We start from the raw sequence: 23,917 nt of genomic DNA, 5'->3' as shown, positions 1-23,917 counted from the left end.
TACTATTTATTGGTGTGAGTAATTGTTACATGAGCCATGTCAGGGAGGGGCCTTTGGCGGCTCAATCATAACCCTGACACCAGGGTTGATGAGGCTGGTATTCCACCTCACAACTTACACGATAAGAAGAAGAAGACTTAACTTTTTTATTGATTGTTTATCTTAATATAATTATACTTCTAAAGAGACATGGTAAAAGAGAGCATTTTAATTCAGCCTAAACTGTTATGCGTAACTGTTATGTTATACCTAACTATAGTTTGTTTATTTATAATTCTTTGTAATTGTTAAGTTTAAGAATATTTAATTAGAATTAGCTTTAAGAGATCTTTCAGTGATTATTTGTGATGGCATATTTATTTTTATCAGATGTTTACTAAAAATAATAATTGAATAAAAATAGATAAAAAAAGACCATGAATATTTACTTAAGTCTAAATGGCTTTAGATCGAGCGTATAGTTCCAGTTTTAAGTTTATACAAAAGGGTTTAAGGACTTAAGTACAAAGAGTCCGTCCGGACTCATTTAGAACATCCTCTGAGGCCGTGAAGTGTCGACACTGAGGCCGATTTCCTGCCAATTCGACACGTCCCCTGTCATCTAAACCATTGCTACACAGTACACACATAACAAGCAGTAACATAAGTTTAAAGACAAGAGTAAAAACAGAGAGACAGAGAGTTTATGAAGAGTATTGAGTATTCTAAAGCCTGTTTTAACAAACATTACACCTACTTAGACTTGCAAACATAAATCACGTCTGTTCACGTAAATTGCAATTATACGTTTTATTACAATCTGTCAATAACTTTGCAATTATTAACAGAATAATAATTAACAAATATAAATTAAGTATAAATAATTTGTATCGTACAATTCCGTATGCTAATTATCTGTTTTGGAAAATTGTTGAGATATGAGAGAATAAAGTCAAGACACTAATTTGGTCAAGGAAGTTGAAATGTTGATCGAAGAAGTTACTTACAATACTGCGGTAGTTTATACTTTGTATCACGACAGATATATTATATCAAAGTTTTATTTTATTTAACTCCTTTGATTAAGGTCGAGATTTCTTCAAAAATCTCTTCATTTTAATTCGATGTGGAGACGCAAGATCAAGGATTCTGTATCCTAAACTTTAACTTTTAATGGTTAAAGTTTATATTCATTGTTCATGAATGAACGTTGACGGGTTCTTTTCAGGGTGTTTCAATAGGGATTAAGAAACAAAAAGCGGATTATGGTGTCAATTATTGGATGTCGGATACGTTTGATTTTATAGTTAGGATGTAGGTACTTATGTCTGGCATGATATCGGTGGTTATAATATTGGTGTATTTAATTTTGTAGAATTTAATCGATTCTAATTAAAGGGGATAGAAACATTGCGAGGCATGTGCCTAGCATGCTATATGCCATGCTACGTTGTGTAAAACACTTGCGTAACATATGCCTAGCTACGAATATGAAGGTACACACATTTCATGGCATGCGGCGCATGACGCGCGGGGCCACATACCTCGCAGTGTTTGTAACCGGCTTAAGACTCATAAAGTCATTATAACAAGATAAGTATTTAAAATATTGACGTTTTTAAAAGTACGATTTGAACACACGTTTATTATTAATTTATATACCTACACATTAAAATAACAAAAAGACTAGATAACCACCACAGGCTTCGTAAAAAAAGCACATATATCGATATGCGACTTCATGGAAAATGGAGTTAATGTCGAAGTATATATTAATGCGCTTTGTTATCTACTTACTAAGTTTATATTTTAGAAAGAAAATTTAAATTATAATTATGACTCAATATGATCTTTATACGCTCAAAATCTTATCTCATAATACTCGACAGAGTCTATCAAAAATTTAAAGTCATGAAGGCGAAAGCTCAGATATATTTATAACTTAGGTTGTTCATCGAATGATTCAATTATTTCGCTAAGAGTGATCTGTCAATAGAATTGTAATCAATGATATCGATCTACTAATGTTCTTTAATACATACTAATGATAATGAGAAAAAAAGAACTTTGAGTAGGTATGAATGAGTCAAAATTAGCTATTATCGTCTAAGGTTGGTACCCAATCAGTTTTGAAAAATATTTTTTGATTAACGGCCAACACACCGAATCAAAACAGTTCTTACTATAGGTACAAGATTTTTCAAGAGATGTGTAAGAATTGACGCTTAAAACGGAATGTATCTTAATCGCTTAGCCACATTTAAAAAAAACCGACAATCTCATTTCTAACATTCTCATTTTCTTATATAAGTACTTAGTTTCATCTTTACTAGATAAGCGCGTTTCACTTTAATGGGATCAAACAGGAATCTATTTGAAAAATAAAATATAAATGCTTATCACAACCTGTAATAACGTACATTTTGCCGATAAAAAAGCCACATGTACCCCAGCTGCCGGCGAGAGGCCACCGGTACAGATTGAGCCATTTCATCGAGCGATGCTATCTGATCTGATCCAGCCTTGCTCTTATTGTACGTGTTTTGATACTACGCAACCACTCATTATGAATTAGAGGCGCTCACCCACTAAACGGCACTTAGAAGGGTAAGAGGGATTGTGAAGACGCGTCCCGGATCACTTTTTTGGGATGATGGTGACTTGGTGGGATATGGGTGATGGTAATTTGTTAAAATATTATACTCATGTTTTAGGCTTATTGTGTTTTAGTTCAAAGATATTAATCCGAACCTTTTTTGTATTGCATACTTTGTAAACTCTATATCATAAAAGTGTTATATGGAAGTACGTACCTAAACTTTTCCCTCATATACCCGACACCACCCAACCAAGCACATATCATATCTATTACATCTTAAATAGATAACGCGAAACTTTCACTAATTTGTTTCAGGTAACTTATAATTTACCTCGCATGGCGCTCACTACTATGCCGAATCACATGCTACGAGATAATGATAACACACTACGCAATAAACCCTTCAAGCCTCGCGCGAGTGTCGATCCTGCTTGCGTCTGCGCCCGCGCATACCGGTCTCTCGCCGGTGGTCGCCGTCAGAACTAATTGCAACCATTAGCCTGATTACCGCTCAATGTGCGATGAGAAACGATCAGGTTTCGGCTGTCTCCTCAATGGACGCCTTCCTTGGCCGACCTTGTTTTCAGTGGTGAATTTATTTGTGATCTTTTTGAGGCAGCGGTAAGTTTAACGACTTTTCTTTTTTACGAGCTTTTCGCCAAATAGTAAGTGTGGACATACGAGAGGGTCTCAGAGAGCACGGTGGTATGTTACCTACATTACACACTTAGATACATTATAGAAGAAAACAGCAGAATGCTTTATGTATATTGTTTTGTTTTTAACAAATTACACAAAAGAATATTCAGTGGGTAACATAGTTCTACTGAAACGTCTTCAGAGTCTGTTAAAGAAAACATAAGATTTCCTCATTTTGCAATTTTATTTCGTAAGTAATATGTATTTATCTTTCTTGTAGATCTCACAGCGATTTGAAACCTTTTATTTTTCATACAGAAGTAGATAGTAATCTACTTACTCGGTATCCAAATAAAGCAGCAGATATTTTTCACAACTCAGTTTACTTTTCTGTGACACTCATGCGCATAGCTCCCGACTTCCCGGGCCTGTGTAAAACAAACTAAAAAATACAAGTAAACAAACGAATTTCAGTTCACTTCGTGTATCCAGGTAGGAATTAGCGTTTTCAATCTAGCAAGTAACACCGCCTCAGCGGGTATGAGCTCGTTTAATTAAAGGTTTATTATTAGTGTCGTTTTAGTGCGCGCGCAGTCGATTAGTCCGCGAAGTTAGAACAACAATGCGCTATTTATAGGAACAGTGGCGTAGTTGACCAGGGACCAAGTGAGGGGGAGTTCGAGGACCTCCAAATTTGCGCATATAAAAGTAAGTGCGCAATGCAAACAAATGTCAAATAGCAATATTGCTTTCTTAGATGAATTGCTTTGATGTGGCCATTTTAACCCCCCAGAAACTGATCTATTATGTACCTCGTCAAAAACATTTTTTTTAAATCTTCCAATTACATAAATTAATTACGACATGTATTACAATTATATAGGGATATAAAATCATAACAGGATATTTTTTAGTGATGAACTAGTTATCAGCAACTGCATAGGAGTCGAAGTGGTCGCCATTACCGAAATCGGTTGGAGATCATCATCATTATTAGTATCAATTTTGATTTTTAATCATAATAATGTTATATACTACATACATGGCACCTACGAGGTGGTTTGACATCTCGAAGAAGACGGTGGCCGGCAGCATGCAGAGAGCGGTCTACGCAGCATACAGCCGTACTGAATGGAAAACCATAACCTGTGGTCGCGATCCTCAGCAGTGAGGATCGCTGAAGAAGACTACACACATACTCCGCCGCACTACGCACATATTATAATTGTAATACATGTCATAATTATTAATAATAAATATAGTTGGTTGGGATGATGACTTTACAATACAATACAAAAACGCTTTATTGCACATGTAAACACAACACTAAAAACAATTACAAATGTGACAAGAGAAGTACAATCGGCGGTTTATTGATTTTCTACTTCTCTTTTGTATTTTTGTATTTCCTGTGTGTGGAATAAAGTATTTGTTATGTTATATTAACTTAACCTGTCTCTGTCTTAACCTGAGTCTGTATGGTTTTGGGGCGGAAGGCAAGAGGGAAACCACTGCCCTATTTTTCTCTAAAAAAGTAGCATGGAAAATGCTGCACCGACAAGAGCGTGGCTCTTAAATTGATTTGCCACAAGGGTCCCATTGGCCCTTAGTCACCTTGCTACGCCCCTGTACAGGCCCGCGCCGTAGCTGAGCAAATCGAACGTTTATTGTCCTACCAGGCTGAGTGGGGAAAATACCTGAACTGAACTGTACTGGAAAGAACTGGGGAGCTAAAAAGGCCAGATCAAAGCAATTGGTTTAAAAAAAGCTATATTGCAACTCGACGTTTACGCATATAAAAGTAAGTGCCTAATGCAAATCAATGTCAAATGGCAATATTGCTTTTAAGATGAATAGCTTTGATGTAGCCATTTTAATCTCCCTGGTCGACAGTCGCTAACTATTTAAAATTTCCTAACCCATCTTTGCATTTCACATACAGCTTGTTACTAGATATAAGCTGTGTGTAAGGATGTTAGGAAGTTGTAAATGTAAACTGATATCCTTAGTTTTGGCAGTTTTAGAATAATGATTATTGGAGGCTTTAAGGAGCAGCGCGTTCGAAAAGAGAAAATGAAAGTATATACATACATACATGTGCGTGTATGAAACGATTGATGAATGTGGAGGAACCAAGAGAAGTGTGTCAGGACCGAAATAAATGGGATTCCATTGTCTCTGCTTACCCCGGTGGGAAATAGGCGTGCGTTTTTTTATTTATGTAACTACATAAACAGACTTACAAAAAGGTCCAGTACCAGGCAAGTGCCATAGATGGATAGTGGATGGATGGTGTATCGATATACATGTAGAAATTATTCCTGTTGGACAAATTGGTTTGACTACCCAGTTTGACCACATGGAAGAAGGGTATAATACATGCAAACTATACTAGCATTTATAGGGTTATACTAGCACGTTAGGGTTTTTCGAATCAATATTGTAATTAAGTAGCAAGTTATCTTTTAATATTTTCGCATATTTATATCTAGCGGATCATGTGATAGGTAGTTATAACATAAAACCTACCGTTTGGCAAAACCATGAATCCCATGCGAATAAATGATTGATTTGATGTGAATAAAACACTCAAATACATATGAATGTATTTAAAATATGTGAATATTTTTTATGGTATTCGCCCGTTTGTTTCTTCATTCGCCATTGGAGTAAAATTATTCAAAATGACTGTACAGGGTACATCAGCAAGTGTCGTCCACAATCCAAACTATGCCTGTCAAATATTTAAATTGCCCGCGGCTTCCTCGTTCAAATTGAATGTGGTTACATTATAAAACGCGACGCAATACACTGTGGTTTCCAACTACATTCACAAAACTATCTACCATCTCTCTCATACACAGCAACAAACCCATTAAAGACTATTTCTGTCTCTCTCACAGCGTAACTCGCGATGACACTTTCTACATCGCGTTGCGTTTGAAAGGACGAAGAAAATTATTTTGCAATACTTAAACGCTTTGTTGAAAGCGCAATTCATAGAGATTAATTTGTGTTGGACTCATTTCTGATGAAAAATTGCAATGAGCATTCATTACACTTCTTCTGACTTTATATCGTGATTTGCCGGTTTATCTTACAATGCAGTTTATATTACAAACATTACTTATATTTAATTTTTACAAATATTTTTTTTGCTTTTTTGTTATATATAACTATATAGCTCCTTCATTGCATACACAAGTTACCATGTTAAAATTCACATGACAGGAATGAGGTACCTATATCATTTTCAATGATATTACATATTGATCGATTTACTTTTTCTGCTGCACTAATATATGTAAAATACATATATTTTAAAAGGTAGTACATAATAAATTAAGTGTTAATCGCTAAATAAAAATTCTAGGTAGGTACATACATCTTTATCATAGAAGTACATAATTATTATTGTCTACTTATTCAAAGTTGGAACTGAACTAAAACAAGAGTTAATAATTATATCACATATGAACTCTTCGAAACCGCCACGAAAGTAGAGTTAATTAAAACTAAAAGTAATCACAACAAATGTAATAATTGCAGCTGTATAACAGAAACTAATAATACTGTTTAAAGTATAGAGCTAATTCTATTGATTAGAACATGCGAGGAAATTTACATTAGCTATGGAAGCTGTAACTAAGATTACAGGCAATAAAGAAAAGAGCAAAATTGTTTTATTATTGGGGTTTAGAAACATAAAACCGACATGGTTTCCTCCATTTTACTGACGACCCGATAACTCTAGCCATAGAGGCAGCCAATCAGCTCGCGACACCAAACACTTCAGGACCCCGATACCGACCCCGCCGGCGTGGTCAACGATTTCCCTCATTCAGCGCTTATCGCTATCGACCCGCTAGGGTCGATTAATTCTTTCAAATATTTTTCCTCTCAGACGACGCCCTGAGCCGAGGTTCGCGCCCAACTGGGCACCCTCAGGCTGTTGTCTTAAACGTTGTACCGGGTGAGAGCCTTCAGCGCTCCCCATTTGTCCGGCCAAGTAGTTAATGCCATCTGCGGAAAATCTACAATAAGTCACGTCAAAAAAAAAAACTCCATTTTACTTTACCCTCACCATTCCATTTAAGGACAACTTGTAAACGTCGGCAAGCACTTCATCATTTTGTTGTTCGCACCAAGCACTTCAATTCTTTTTTTTAATGCAAACAGCGAAGTATTGAAATTTGAAACAGCTTGCCGCATTCTATGTTTCTTCAACATTTTAATCTTGGATTTTTCAAGGCTAAAGTGAATAGGCATTTGTTAGGTGAGCGTGTTCTATCTTAGGCCGCATCGTCACACCATCCGGTGAGATTGTGGTGGACCCATAGGTAAGAACGTATATTAAAAAAAAATAACTTTTTTTTTCAGATAGAAGGAATATTAAGTTTGTCTTAGCAACATTGTTTAATAAAAATGTTAGCAAAATAAGTCCTATTTATTTAACATCTACTTATTACAAACGAATGCGAAAATAATATAAATAAAAATAATAATAACCACCGGGAATTCTACCTATTTACGCATTTTGGAACTTCCGTTTGTCAATCTAAAGTGCGCAGTCCGCCATTGTTCTAAATTCGAACTGGCCAATCAACGACCCGCGACGCGAGTAAAAACACTGGCCATTTGTAAACATAATTCAATTAAGTAGAGTATACACTGTAGAGTTTGCTTATCGCCCGTTATCGTGCGTAGAAAATTAAAACTGCTTAATAGATTGTCATAGTTTCTACGAATAGTGTTGAGAAATTAATTAAGTTAGAAAATGTTATAAAAATATTTTGTAAATATTGTTTAGGCCTGATTAGCAGTAAATAAAATACAGAAAAAACTATAAAGTTTCATATTCGCAATCTTATTAACACTGTTTTACGAAGATAAAATACAAATCCTATCCTAAATGGATGAAATGATAGCTTTTGATATCAATATACTAATTAAAAATAATAATTATAAGTAGATAGGATTAATTAAAAACACGCACGTATTACAAAAATAAAACACATATAAACGTAGTGATATAAAACGTAATTTTATTATTCATTCCACAACATTAACCCTTAATTATAACCGTTTTTAATAAGCGAATGAATTTCTTGTCGTGACCGACATTGCATATTATTATACCTACAGCCTGTTATAAAGTTTTCGTTCAATCGAGACAATCGAAGTTTCGCCGAATCGATACGTGGTGCCTATACATCGATTCGTCTTTTGTCCAGTTGAATACACCCTTTTATCACAACTTCTTTAGTGTTCGCATGAAATTCGAAATAATTTATTCCTTTGCGTATTTTAATAAAGGAATGAAGTCGTGACGAAAAGATTATAAGTGAATTTATTGCAAAATTTAGAAAGTGAAGCGTCCTTTATATTTTTATAATCTGCCGCGGGGTTCCGTATGTGATATAAAAGTGCGATTGTCTGCTTGTGGTCCGTGTGGTGAAATAAAATGATGCACAATGTTTAACCACTTCTTGCAGTTTTGTAAGGAAAATGAAAGTGTTACTGTAATTTGCATAATTAAGTATAACGTAGTTTTTAATGTTTAAGGTCTCAATGTTTTGTGATAAATTTTGCGAGCGACATGTGGGTCTTTCTGTAACAGTAAAATAATTTAAGTCTATTTTCCACGCCACAAAAATTAATGTAAGTTAAAGTTATAATAACAAAATTAAATGTTTTCCTTGACAATATTATATCAAAGTGATATACGTGGGGGTTAAAATGGCGAAATAGAAAAAATCATCTAAGAAAGCAATATTGCTATTTGACATTTGTTTGCAGCACTTACTTAAGTATATGCGCAAATGCCAAATTGCAATATTGCTTTTAAGAAATTAGATGAAATGCTTCGATGGGGCCTTTTTAATCCACCAGGTGTATTATTATTTATCTTTTACCAAACTGATACATAGCTCGTATAAAAAGTAGATAAAGACGGCTATAATTAATGTTATCTTAGTATACTTATTTTAATTTATTAAGAAGCATTCACTGGCACAAAACGGTATTAAACATCAAAAAAACCTTTTACCTCTGTTTTATTCTAGTTACAGAAACAGCCTATATACGTCCCACTGCTGGGCACAGGCCTCCCTTCAATCAACCGGAGGGTGTATGGAGCATACTCCACCACGCTGCTCCACTGCGGGTTGGTGGAGATGTTTTTACGGCTAATAGCCGGGACCAACGGCTTAACGTGCCCTCCGAAGCACAGAATCATCTTACTTTTTCGGACAATCAGGAGATTCAAGCCTGAAAAATCCTTACCAAACAAAGGACAGTCTCACAAAGTGATTTCGACAATGTCCCCATCGGGAATCGAACCCGGACCTCCTAGCCTAACGCTCTAACCACTAGACCACGGAGGCTGTTTTATTCTAGTTAAAATGGATAAATTGCTTAATTTTGCAAATTTTAGTTTCTGCACATTCATGGTCGGCTATGAATATGCAAATTGTTTAAAGTTAATTTATGATAAATAATAAAGTAGATGAATGGTTTACAAAAAACGGGTATTTTACCTATCTTAACAGAAATAAAGGCTATTTCAACAAAGCATGAAAAAAGTATATCTATCTACACTTTATTTTTTTTATCACCAACACAGATGGCGTTATATTCTTAAATGATTTTATATACTTATCAATACATACCCAAATTAAAGGTTCCCGCCCTAAAATATGTGAGACAGATAAAAAATGGGACACCTTTAGCCATCAGCCATTTAAAACGCCACCTGACCTTAAAACTCAAAAACCATGGTTCTGAACACATAATTGTTTAGCGGAGGAAAAAAACAATAGATTGGCTATTGAAATGGAATAATTTGGTTATCTAAATCAATATCTTGAAGGTGATGTGGGGGGTAGAAGAGCATTATTTTTTATGTAATAATGACTTAGGAAATGTGGGATTAGATTTGGTTGAAAACAAAGGCTATTTTTATACGGTTTAATATTATTTTCTGAAAGGTGATTTTTGACTTAAATACTTGCATAGTACGTACTAAGTACTTGTATGGTATGGTGAATGAGCACGGTTCAGTACCTAGCAGTGTTCAGTTAGTAAGAACAACGTCGTTTAGTCCTATTAAGGAAACTAATGGGCATTTTTTTTTCATATAAATGTCGTCCTAAATTCCTTTTCTCAAAAGTATTGCAAACTTTAAACATTTAATAGTCTTAATTGACGTTAAACCATATCGAACTCAAGGGTTATCTTGCTGAAAAATAGATTAAAATACAAATCCACAAAAGAACACTCATCATCGTTTCATAAATGAAAAAAAAAGCACACCGCGATTCCAACACGGTCAGCTGAGTCAGACCCTCAGAGGCCGTATTAATTCTAAATTCAGCCCTGGACAAAGGGCTCAAAGGGCCGCGTTTATTTACAAAAACAGCCTTAATGTACCCCTGTATCGGACAAATGCCGGTTATTAAATAATGACCCGCTCCCGAAGTTTATTGTGGGCACCTCCGTTAGATAAGTGTGAGTGTTTTAAGGTCAATGGTGGATTCATTTCATTATTTATAGTATCAATTCTGATTTGTGTCCTAGAAATTGTGAGTCTAAACAGTGCCAGCGTACCTACTAAGCTCTGTGCTGGTATGCGCGCCATATCCCCTTTATACTCTACAAGATGGGATGATTGAGAAGGGCTGTAATGAGACGTATTTATTAGACAATAAGTTATAAAATTAAATATTGTGTTAACTTATTGAGACTCTACTAAAAAAATGATTATTTTCTGTATTTCTACTGAAAATACTTACCACATTTAAAAATACGTTTTTACCAAACTAGCCATCCAAAAGAGTGCACCTTTTTTCATCGAATGTGCTGCACCGCTGTTAATTCTAACCTCCACGGCACAGATGGACAACCGATATAGTCTCTGATGAAGGTGTATCCATAATAATTAAATTAACCCAAACCACCTGCCTGCTCTAACACCATACGGGAGACAAGGACACAACATTCACCCTGCCCCCTCTAACCCCATAAGAGAGAAAGAGACGACACAGCAAGGTGCTTCTTTATGGGTAAATTAGTAAATTTGTTTGGGAATAAAATTAGTATGATGGTTTTTATACGATGAGTCGTATTTTCTGTATTATAACGTGTATTGTTAGATATTAGTGCTGTAAAAAGTAATTTTAAACTAGTTAATTGCATCTTCAAAAGTTTGTTGCGTTAAATACCTTAAATACTGTAAAAACCTTTCAGGCTAGTAATTTTCTGTAAACTGTAAGTCTTTTGTAATAAGAAATGTGATCTTTGCTGCTTTCAAACATAAAATATGCTTTAATATTCAAAAATAAAAAGTATTTTACTTGTCGTACTTCTAGGTAGTAGGTACTTTACATGTCTTGAACTTATCCAAGAAATTAACATCCCTTTAATTTAATTTCCTAATTCAAATTAAAGGAACTTGCACCCTTCGATCCCGAATCTAATAAAGCGGGCCATTCACAATCAATTAGTCAGCGATTCCGTTCAAAAACTCGTATTATTCGTGTAAAAGCTTGTATGTCCATAATGGCGGGAGCTGGCCGAAAAAATAAAAAGTTGCCGCCTTTTTTGTAAAGTTTTTTTTCGTAATAGAGGGTAATATAAACGTGCCAGGACTGACACCTTGGACCCCACAAGAGGCTGAATGCAATAATTTGTGGGATAATAAAATATAATAATCCGAATGCAAGTGTCGTAGAACGTGTGGTATTTGATTGGCGTTTTTGTATGTCATTTGTGGTTCCATTTTCAGGTTCTATTTTTAAACCCTATTAAAATTAAATTGATTAGATTGTCAGCTGATAAAATAATATTTTTTATATAGATACCTAAGTAAGTATGTTTCTTTTCTTTATTGTTTGTCTTGTTGTCATTGTAATTAATCTATTTGACGTGATATGCGTGATTTATTGTAATAAATATACCTATACATGTACAGCTACCATAATATTAAGTAATAATTAGAAGATAACCTATTTTAAACATACGAAAATACTTCAATTTGTGATATTATTGTTTATTTACTTATAACAAGAATTCTTACTCCAGAAAATAACATGGTAAACCTTTTAAAAGATTGTCTCGTTGTTTGGTTTTCGCAATAGAACTATTTACCTAACTATCTACTGAAATTGAAGTTATTGCGAAAAACAAATATAAAACCACTAGTTCCTATCTGTCACAGTGCTTATGTAAGTATGTTATGATTTGTATTTTTAATAGTAGGTACAGTCTAATGTAACTATTGATGATTGTCGAGATTCATATCTGTATATTTAATGACTATAATGACATATTTTCCATACATACAATATTTATGTGAATTATAGGTATATTAGTACATTTCCACATTAAAATAACCTTGTGAATTATAATGATATATTTATATAAAAAAAACATGTTTAAATTAAGGCCTTAACCAGCTATTTGTGGATACATATATAAGCGTAAATAACCCTATAATTATTAATTATTAACCCTAATTTATATTAGTTAAATAAATCCAGGAAATAAAATAAAGCATAATTTTATTTTTATTTTAAATTATGTTACGCCATAAAATACACATAATCGTATAAACAAATTGTCATGAAGTATGTCTGAATATATATTTACTACAGAACGAGTACTTTCCCTAATATGAATATTACAACGTCATAAACGTTAATAATTATAATAAACCGTAATAACTGCAAGTGTCCCTCATAACAAAAAGCACCAATTTCTAGGCCTGTGGAAATGACACGGTACCCCATAATTATATCCGTGATACACATTGGTATCATTTGTCTAATGCCGCGGCTAATGTATGGAAACTAATGCCTCATACAGGGGGATGTTGAAAAAATATTATTTCCGTTCAGATACAAGATGGCTTCCTCAATCAACCTCCGTTCACCGCAATGACAAATGACTTATTCATTTAACGTGTTAATCAACGCATATGGAGCATAGACTTGTTTTTTTAATATTTCAAAATTGGAATCCCCTTTGATATCTTCTTTTGTGCCAGCAACAATAGCTGTTTCTTTTTTTGCGACGTATCGCACTTTTATTTTTTTCTCCAGTCGGTGTGAATGTTACATTGTTGGTTGGGCCTAAAAGCCCATTGATTTGTGTTATTTTATTAAGTGGTTAATATTGTCCGTTGTGGGTCTAATGGTGTTAATTTAAAACGCATTTATGGTTAATTATGAAGGGCCGTTACATTAATTCTTCCCTATTTTGAGAGTTTGGGGGAAGCTGTGAAATTTATTTTTATTAGTCATGTTCAATGTAGAGTCATTGGATAATTTATAACATTTTTCACCTTTGAACTATAAGGATAACTTAATTTTTAAACTGACAGTAACCATAATTAAATGAACTATAAAAAGATAGGTAGATACTTTAAAAATACGGAATATTCCACGGATATCGAAGTTTTTACCAATTATAGCAAATTACTACAAATAATGCGCGTCGTCATCGACCGCTTTTGCCATTTCACCAGATCTTAGATCCTGGCTGCCAATTATTAAAAAAATCGATGACATTTATAAAAAAGTTGCTTACACAAACTAATGACAGCCCGCGGCGCCGCTTGCGTTCCGAAATCATTCAATTATGTTTCACCGCTCTGTAATTTTTTTCATAACTGGCTATTTCGGCGCACCTTATATTATCCGTGTTAGTATATCTTACTCGTTTGTGTAGATAACCAATATTATACGTCGGCTGGGATCAATTTGGATGGAATACGATGTGTAATCTATAAAGAACTGTGCCGTTATTGATCGTAAATTTTCGTTTGCATAAATATCTAATTGTATTAAATTGATTGACCACCTATGAAGTGTTTTTACATTTGAAATATATTTTTTTAGGTCTATTTATTCTGATTGTTGCAAATCTGAATCAATGATAGATGATACTAGCACGCCAAGTGTCTTATACCAAAGCTTGATCGTACAAATAATTACTTAGAGAGAAATTATACAGCTCCTGAAGGTTTTCTTCCAGCCATCGATGCTGAAATCAGGATGTTTTACACTTAATAAGATCCAAATTACAAATAGATACCATCTCCTTAAAAGATAGATCAAGTACTTATTTATCTAAGACAAAAATATCAAAAAAATGATTTTTTTGATGTAAAAATTTTCAAGTTTTTCGCGCCTCTTTACAAGAGAAACTTCACTGGTATCAACCAGTGATGTGTACTGGTAATTTTAAGTTATACCTGTCATTTTCTTATCCGCCGAAAAGGATAGAGACGGATCGACAGGCATAAAATTTATGGAAGACACGTCAATTTTAGTCAGAAATTAAAAAAAAGCCCTCCCCGAATTTTACATTGGCCAATAACCCGACAGCCTCAAGATGACAGCAGATGTCAAACAAAAAATTAGGAGGTGTATGCAGGAATCGAGGCCAGTATCTCCACAGTGGGTTATAGACATGTATCATCATAGGCCTCATACGTCTATTCCAGACGATTCATGACTATCAATGTCGCAGATTAATGCACTTTATTACATGGCTGTGCATTCTACCACACAATCTGCAGGAGAAGCCTTCGGCAGTTCTAATGTTGACATGTAAGCTCAATCTTGTTCTTCTTGTCGTTTCGATGGCATTCAGATTTTTTCAGCCCAGTATTCCGCCAGCATCAGCGACAGCATCCTCGGTGGCATTCATCAGCCCCCCTCACGTGCAGGCTCAATTTCACAAAAACAGGCAGGTTTTAAGCTCAATAATATTACGTATACTACTTATTGTAAGTTCATAAGCTTATTTATACCGTAATAGCAGAGGTTAACTAACATAAACAGCGTTATCCTTGATTATCTGAATAACACTATTACTGACAGCCTCACTTGTACTATAGCCATAGCACCCACCCACGTTAATATACCTACGAAAATTCATTTCAATGGCCTGCAAAGCCGATTATGAATTTACCATCTATATATTACATTCTTGAGTTATGTTACTTAGGTTGCTGGATTACCTTGAATTGCTAAATATAAGTTTTAAAAAGAAAGATTAACATAACTAAACATAAACTCACGACTAGCCTAGGCAGAGGTACATCCATCGCAAATGAACTAGGTACCCACTCTACACCGATCTAAGAAAGATATAACTAAAAAGATTTAAAACATTATGCTAGAAGTCTCCTTACTCATCCCTAAAAGTGACTGTGGAATTACGTACTGTCTGAAGGTGCTGATAAACTTAAGCATTTACTTGTAATGAGCATTTGTGCGAATGTTACAATACGATAATATTTTAGCGAGCATTCTATCGAGCGTTCTTGGTCATGAAAACGTTCATAGCAATGTTTGGCTCTATGCTTGGCTCGGCTCGTTGTTCAGTTCGACAAATATAAAAACGGCGAATGCTCGATGTTCCGTTACAAGTGAATCAGCACCTTAACATGATATATATAACACCAATATATCAAAATCTAACCTCAATCCTTAAACCTATAAAACTTAATCTAATTCACCAGACTTACAAACATTTAAACCTACCTTTTATTACCTAGACAAAACGAGTCACACTGCAATGCAACTTATTTAGCACTTTGCGAAATATCCTGAGGCATATCATACTACTTAGCAAGTAAATTACCCTCAGGTGTCTAATGTTTTAATTCCATACACAAACTACTGATGATGTGTTCAAAGTTGCACTTAATACTTTTTTTATGTAAGCCAACTCACAAACAGTCATCAAATATAAATTAACAGTAAGTATATACGTATGAAATGGACTTATGTTTCCTAATGGCGATCAAATAAGCAAATATGAATGTAATTCATGGATGTAGTTGCATTGAGTCTTCAACATACAAATTATAGTGACGTATGACTTGTATGGGCCATTGTGTTGGATTATTTTGTTTTGTAGAAAGAGGAAAGTCTTTGCTAGACACTTGGCTAGACGCGAGGATGGTCCACTGCCCATTTGTCCTCTGACAAAGGCCGTCACAGAATGGTGGCCAAGAGATGGGAAAAGGTCAGTGTGTAGACCAGAAAGTTGTGGATGAGGTTAGCGCAAGACCGGAAGAGTGGTGCAAAATGGAGGCGGCCTATACCCAACAGTGGGATGATGCGGGCTGATTGATGATTTTGTTTTTATAACTTGCTACTAGCCCAAAATAATATATGCCACAGCAACCCGCACTGGAGCAGCGTGGTGGAATAATGGAATATCCCTACCCTCTCCGGTCGATTGAGGAAAGGCCTGTGCCCAACTGTGTGGCGTATATCGATAGGTTATTTATGTCATGAATATATGTGTTAATAATGATAATTGAAATTGAATGTAAACTGGCTATTGACGCATAACTGCTAAACAAGAAATTGTTTAGTCGACTTGAAAACTGACGAATATTCTACAGTAATTATTATCCGTAAGATTACTTCAAAATTAGAATTCCCTTTAGAATGTTTTTATTACTTCAAAATTAGAATTCCTTTTAGCTAAAATATCTAAATTTAATTCAAATATATAAATTGTGCAGCAGTGGGACATCAATCAGATTAAAGAAAAAAATATACAACTTATACTATTATTGTCAAAATCAAATCAAATGTACTTTAATGTACAGTGATTCAAGAACCATTTTTAAAACTACCCAAGAAAGATTAATTCAATTGTTATTATAGTAGAGCAACCACTTTTTATTGTTACTTATAAGTAGTCGAAAATGTTAGCCTGTAGTAATGAAAAATGGACGTTACAGAGATAGAATTGAAGTTACATTGTATTTGATAGTTGATACTAGACATTATGCAAATAGTTCTAAGTATTGTGCCAGTTGCAACGTGCATTAAGGCTAATATGGCTTGAATTACTAGGAAAATGTGCTTTAGGGGGATTCAAAATTGTAACTGATATGAACCATGCAGTTTGGGTTCTAGTAGATTTATGTAATTTACATTTAGGTAACAGAAGTTTTGAATTATCTACCTTTTGTGTATGTTTTTGAGTTATAAGTTTAATATGGGGTTTGTTTAAATCAAGCCGAGGTAGCCCAGTTGGTAGAACGCTTATCTCTCACTTTGAGGTCGCAGGTTTTCGAACCTCGACAATATTATTTTCTAATTTGTTTTCGAATTCATATATGCTCAGCTCAGCATAAAATACTTATCATTTAAGAGACATTAAACTGTTTAAACGGTATTTGATATCTTAAATGGTACCTACTTTACATCTTTCGTCCTACATGGTCCTACATGGCTGACACATCTAATATTTCTGAACTCAAATATTAAGTTAAACAGTAACGATTACCGAGAACTTCTTAAATATATTAGTGTCAGTAACTCCACCTTAGCTATCTACTTACCCCAAAAAGGACTAGTAAGGATTTAAAGTAGTAACTATAAGTATTTAGTAAGTATAGATGCTTAGAGACCAGGAATGATCCATCTCTCGTCGTCCGTCTGTAAGCGCCCTTAGACGTTTTCGAAAAATAAATATATAAACAAAAGAATTGCGACTATTTTACGAAACAATAACTTTCAGTTGCGCAATCTGACACTCAAAATGAAACTTCCCGACTTCTTATACAATAACCATTAGACATGACCACTAAATATGTGTACCACGCCAATACATACTGTCAACGATAACACATCGGTTCCGTACAATTAACTATGAATCGTCTCTAATTAGCGCAATTAATTCCACTAGACAATACATCACACATTGCGACAGACAGACTTAGCGAATACCTTGTCTCTTTGCCAAGATATTGGCGTAAATATAACATAAGCAGACTGTATTCGTCCCACTGTCCCACTCTTGGGCATAGGCGTCCACTTATTAATCGAAGACTTATAGAGCCAGGCTCTAGTACACTATTTCATAGTAAGTTTAAGTTTTTAAGCAATATTTTTTTTAATAGGTAGTTTTATTATTACTTTCATTCATAACACTTTGTAATGTTTGGAGAAGATACGTATATAAACCTACCGTTTACTAATTACTAGAAATTCTTCGACTAATCGGCGTTGAACAAGTTAGCTTCAAAATGTAGGAAATACTAAAGTAGGTTACTTGAACCAAAAACTCAGTACCACCAATTAATACAAGAGAATAAGTAGGTGATATACCTATTTATTTATTACATGAGTTTTTTTTTGTCATATAACAATAATCATTGTTGATGTTACGTATTATGTTCTTCATAGTTTCGTGGATATATCTAATAGTATTCTCGACACAGTAGATACCTATTAACTAGTCGACTTTCTGGGACCGACTAATCGACAAGTCAGCTAGTCGGTTGGCTAACTCTACCTATAGCCGGCCCATCTCTACTAATTAGTTGTAAAACTAAAAATACGTACGTTTCTAGAACTAGTCCTTATTTAGTTTGTAACATATCTAAATATGACAACATGTATAACAGTAAAATAAGTAACTGCAATAGTATTATCTATATCTGTTATTGTTATCTTAAATTTTATAAATGATAAGTTTTAATTTTAATACACACTTCCTCTCTTCCCTTTAACGTTGCTGTGCCCTACAGGGTCCATGTTTTAGTTCCTGTGCCTATGTAACACCCCATTGTACTACATGGAATGCAATAAATATTTGAATTTGAATTTAAAAGTAAACTTTGTAGGAAAGATGTTTATCGCATTTACTTTTCATAATGCTCAAATGAAAGAAATATAAATAATAAAATATTTAGTTTCTTTAATGATTATTTTTAATCATACTCGAAAATAAAGTAATCCCTCTATGGATTTGTATGGTATGTAATTAATTAATGGTACAGATTACTCTTCAAACAAGAGGAATAATGGTTTATTTCCGTTGGCTCAAAAGGGGCAATTAGAAAAGAATTAACAATCAATTAATTATCATGGTCCATTGTAAAATACTGTGACGTGTAATTGCTTTAATGGTAACAATGTTAGCCAAACGATTCTTATTGAGTTCTCATTGGAAAACATCCAAAAGTTATCAACTAATATAGCTGTCAATTAAAGAAATGCTTGTAAAATAAGAACCTAATTAGGTAGGTACGTAAATGTAGGTTTTCTTGGTCGAAAAAGTAGTAAAAATTAGGCTGAAAATAAACAATTTCAAAACATTGAACAATAAAACCATAAAGTAAGTATATCCCCTCCAATCTTTTTAAAACTTTACGCAGACCTTTCTTGTTGTTTGCAACACCTTTACGTCCTAAAAGTGACTCTTAAAAGAAAAATGGACTTACCTCCGGTATCAGAGTTATTGACTTCGAAGGTTTTGCTAGTCATGTGGAATAGTGCGTCCAGAGGAGTGTGAGGAGCATTGGATCCTTGCTGCGGCGCGCGGCGCGGCTCTGAGCAGCAATCTGACGCGGATGAGGACCTTTCAGAGGCTGAGTCGCAGCACTCCGCGGGCGCCATGTCTCGCGGTCTCAGCAGGCCTAACGCTGCGAGCCTCCAGCGTTCTCCGTCCAGCAGAGCAGCTCCAGCCAAGCGCTGCAACCGCTGCAGTCTCTCAAACCCTGAAGCATCCCAAGGCCTCACAATTCGAGGTGGAGTTCGCGGACTGTGCGACAATATATCTAGGATAGAAAAACTCTTCACTCCTTCCCCTCGCCTCTCCTCAGCTGGCTCGGAAGCCATCTTCAACCGCTTCAACGGCCTGAAGTAATCATGCGGCGACGGAGACCTCGAGGGCGCCGGTGACGGCCGCCCGACACTGATATCGTCCTCAGAACAGCTGTGCCCTGACATCGACTCCTCCTCCATCGTCAGCTCACAGATCCATCACACAACAGTCACAGAATATATCGCAGTTCTGCTATTGTTTGCTTCACACGACACCAAGTAACGCGGGATACGGCTGACGGGTCGGCGCGCCTCGGTCAACTGACGTAGCGAGTGACAGCCCTGGCTCGGGCGGTGGCGATGGGAGGAGTTACAAAAGCACCGGCCAATAAGAGCGCAGGGGATTATTGTTGGTAGGTCGTGATTGGTGGGCGTGGGCCGGTAAGGCGCGTCGGGTTGTCACACTCGGCTCTCCAATAAAACTTTTTAATCCGGCCCTGGATTGGGGGGCGAGATTCGTGGTGTGATTAATTTAGCTGGCAGGCGCGGGGGTATGAGGCGGCTGCGGTGGGGGAGGGTCGTTAATTGCCGGGATGAAGACGCTCCGACTGCTCGCTCCATTATTTAGCGTCGATAAGCCGACGTTTGTCACCGGAGAAATGGCCACTTTCATTCATTTATAGTTCATCGTTTAATTGCTGCAACTCTTTGATAAACGCTTATTGGGTTAGAAGTACTTAGGCAAATTATTAGTTTGGTATCTCATTAGTAGGTACCTGAGTAATTGATGCATAGCACATTTTCCTCGAATGCCATGAAAATAAACATAGCTACCTAATTAGAGGTTATGCACGTGTCTTTTTAAATAATTGTCAAAATAAATTAACTTTTTAAACTAACTTTCTAAAATTATGACGTTTATGAGTTTAATTAGGTATTTGGTTTTTTAACTATAACAAACAATTATTAACCATTTGTCATGTAAAAATAAGCATAGGTATAATAATTTCATAGTATCATCATCTCCCTAGCTTTAGGTATGGCGATTTTCACAGGGTCCGCTTACCTAACCTGAAAATTTGACAGGTCCAGTTTTTTACAGAATCGACTGCCTGTCTGACTGTCTGATTTTGACCTTCCAACCCGCGAAGGGAAAACAAATACAATACAGGTTTCCTCACGATGTTTACCTTCACCGCTGATCACGTGATAATCATTTATGATCCAAACATGAATTCGAAAACAAATTCGACAATCATTGGTTTAGGCTTGTGTTGGATTCGAACCTGCGACCTCAAAGCGAGAGGCAAGCGTTCTACCAACTGGGCTACCACGGCACGCGCGGCTCGGCAGTTTTAATTTGATAGTGTAGGTAGGTATATCTCAAAATTATAAATCAAGATAAAGTTACTTAGCCATCATGATTGCTCAAGTTATAATAAATTGTATAATTCCAAATTGAAAGATTAAACAACCACCTACTTTTGATATGGTACCTAACTAAAAAACTTACTTAAATCATTTTATTTAGGTATGTTTTAGAAGTAAAATTTTAAATAAAATTATAGTAATACATAAATATAAAATTAAAAATATATATAGGAGGTAAACTGTTACAGATATTTTTATAGTATTTTTAATTATGGTTGTGTAATTAAACATGACTACGTTTAAAAACATAACCGCTTCACATTTTTATGCTAAAAGAAATTACATCAGAGAAAGAAAAACAGATAATAACTGAACAATAATAACCGTACGCAATGACAATAAACTTTCATCAAACAGAACTATATAAAGTCGGTATTTAAATTCGTTAATTATACATTTTTGGAGCACCTTGCCAGCCATTTTTTGTAATCGGCCGCCATTTTGAATGTCTGTTTACATTGTGCTTCACGGTTCGTGGTTTGGGGGGAACGTAATCCAATTTTAAATTTAAATTCGGTCGTAAGCTAATTTCTTAGACATGCTTTCTTGCAATATTGTTTGATGTATATTTTGTGATTTATCATGTATTTGTTAAAAGTTATAAGGAGCTTAATTGTTTATTTTTATATCGTCAAATGACAGGATACAAAACAAACAATTATAATTTTAAATTAATCTGGAGGTCTCAACTTTTGAATACTTAGGTAGTACCTATTACTTATTAAGCTGAAAGCAGACCAAATTTGTCAGAATTTTCAGTGTTATGTGGAATTAAAATACTTAGTGAAAATATCTAATAGGTACAGACATACAAGGTCGATGTTAACTTTATTAATTTGAAAAAAAATTATAACGTCATCAGAAAATGGCATTCGAATTTTTCAAATGAACACAATATAAATCGTCATTCTCTGTTCTGGGATAAGTAGTGATTATGATAATAATTATATAGGTATGTAATAATGCTCAAATATTTTACTAATTGAGCTTTTGATCTCAATTCAAACTCAAAACTTATTTAATCGCTACCATTTTCCCATACATAATGTTAAAACTTTCCGACAATATTAGATAGTTATAGAAACAAGTTTTGTGTGGAAAAAACACACGAAGTAAATTATTAAGTATCATTCATTACATTATTTTTTTCCATTCGTGCGCTCGGTTCAACCTAACTTATTATTAAATAAATAAGCCCTTGTCTGTAACTAAAGCCGTCTAAAACTAATAACCAAACAAAAAATCAATTGCAACCAATCTTGTAGCAATAATACACCGTGTTATTACTAGCTATTTCCTATAAGCGTTACGGCCGGAACCGACGCCATATTGCTCGCTTTCCCGCGCTCTCATTGGCCAATCACGTCGATTTCCGGTTAAGGCTATTAACATACATTACTATTGACAATAATTTGTGTCATTTTGGTATTATTTTAATCGCATAGTCAATTTGTATTTTCGTATTAGTATTTTAGATTGATCATGATACGTAAATAGGTGGACATAATTTACCAATTTTTGGTATTTTCCTATGAAAATAGTATAGTTACCTATAGAAATATAGTCATCCATTAATTTTAATAGATACTATGTAACTACTACACAATGTTATGTTATTATGATCAACATGGATAAGCTATGTTTTTGTGTATGTTATGGGACGAATTTTCTTATCTGTTGAAAAAAGCTTACTTACCTATGTCTATGACGATCTTGCGACGTAGCGAGTAGGCGCCGCTACTTCAAGTGCACCCCTGATGCCGGGCAGCAGCGGTATCAGTATTGGTTGGAGGCCGAGGAATTGGATTCTGGTAGGGTTCTAGCTAGAACATCACCGATTGAGAAATTGGTCGGTGTACTGCGGAACGGAAGGCGATTGGGGCAACCACCGTTCTACACGCTCTATCTATGGAGTAATGAAGGCGATTGCTCCACCGACAAGAACGCAACTCTTAAATAAAGAGAGAGAGAGAGACCTATGTCTAATATTAGGAATTCATTATGACCCTGCAGAAGTCGTTCATTGTATATTCTTATTTCAAATTAAAACTCTAGCATATTTTTTTATCTATGGAAATAATGAGGGGATTTTCCTGGCTACGTTCCCCAAAAATAATAAGTAGGTATAGTGCTGGCGCTATATGATGGCGCTGTCCAGAATTAACCTGATAATTACCTATAGTCTCATTACTCGGGGACCTACATAATTATGGCAGAGACATATATAAAAATAATTGCTGCTTGATATTTGGATCTGATATGGTATAGTTGTTGCTACTTTTATTGCTTCTCTTTATTTTGATTAGAATAATAATGGTTGGATGATGTATTGTGCCTGGGTATAATAAGCAAAAACAAAGAGAAAATTTGAACTTTTCTTTATGGAGGTATGTCTGTTATCCACGTCATTAGAAGTTACGAAGGCGCTATACAGCGCTATATTTTTCATGGTGAACGTAGCCAACAAAGTCCTTCATTGATAAAGAAAAGTTTGCGAAGATAATTAATTATCCGTAAGCTGAAGAGCCTCCGTGGTCTAGTGGTTAGAGCGTTAGGCTCACGATCTGGAGGTCCGGGTTCGATTCCCGATGGGGACATTGTCGAAATCACTTTGTGAGACTGTCCTTTGTTTGGTAAGGACTTTTCAGGCTTGAATCACCTGGTTGTCCGAAAAAGTAAGATGATT

General features: G+C 35.1%; 2 protein-coding genes across 2 annotated transcripts in view; both read right to left on the bottom strand.

Annotated features, from left to right (window-relative positions):
- LOC126377010 (soluble guanylate cyclase 88E) overlaps positions 1-11,450 on the bottom strand; it is a 327,862-nt gene extending 316,412 nt beyond the window's left edge. The window contains exon 1 of the mRNA XM_050024593.1: positions 11,440-11,450. The gene's annotated coding sequence lies outside the window, so the exon portion shown is untranslated. The remainder of the gene's footprint in view (positions 1-11,439) is intronic.
- Positions 1-20,105, bottom strand: part of LOC126377166 (homeobox protein BarH-like 1b) — a 70,567-nt gene extending 50,462 nt beyond the window's left edge. The window contains exon 1 of the mRNA XM_050024859.1: positions 19,479-20,105. Coding sequence (XP_049880816.1) covers positions 19,479-20,001 — 523 coding nt within the window. The 5' untranslated portion in view covers positions 20,002-20,105. The remainder of the gene's footprint in view (positions 1-19,478) is intronic.
- Positions 20,106-23,917: the final 3,812 nt, after the last annotated feature.

Source organism: Pectinophora gossypiella, chromosome 22 (assembly GCF_024362695.1).
Source record: "Pectinophora gossypiella chromosome 22, ilPecGoss1.1, whole genome shotgun sequence".
NCBI lineage: Eukaryota > Metazoa > Arthropoda > Insecta > Lepidoptera > Gelechiidae > Pectinophora > Pectinophora gossypiella.
Note: the sequence above shows the minus strand (reverse complement) of the source record. Positions and strands in the feature narration are given on the sequence as shown.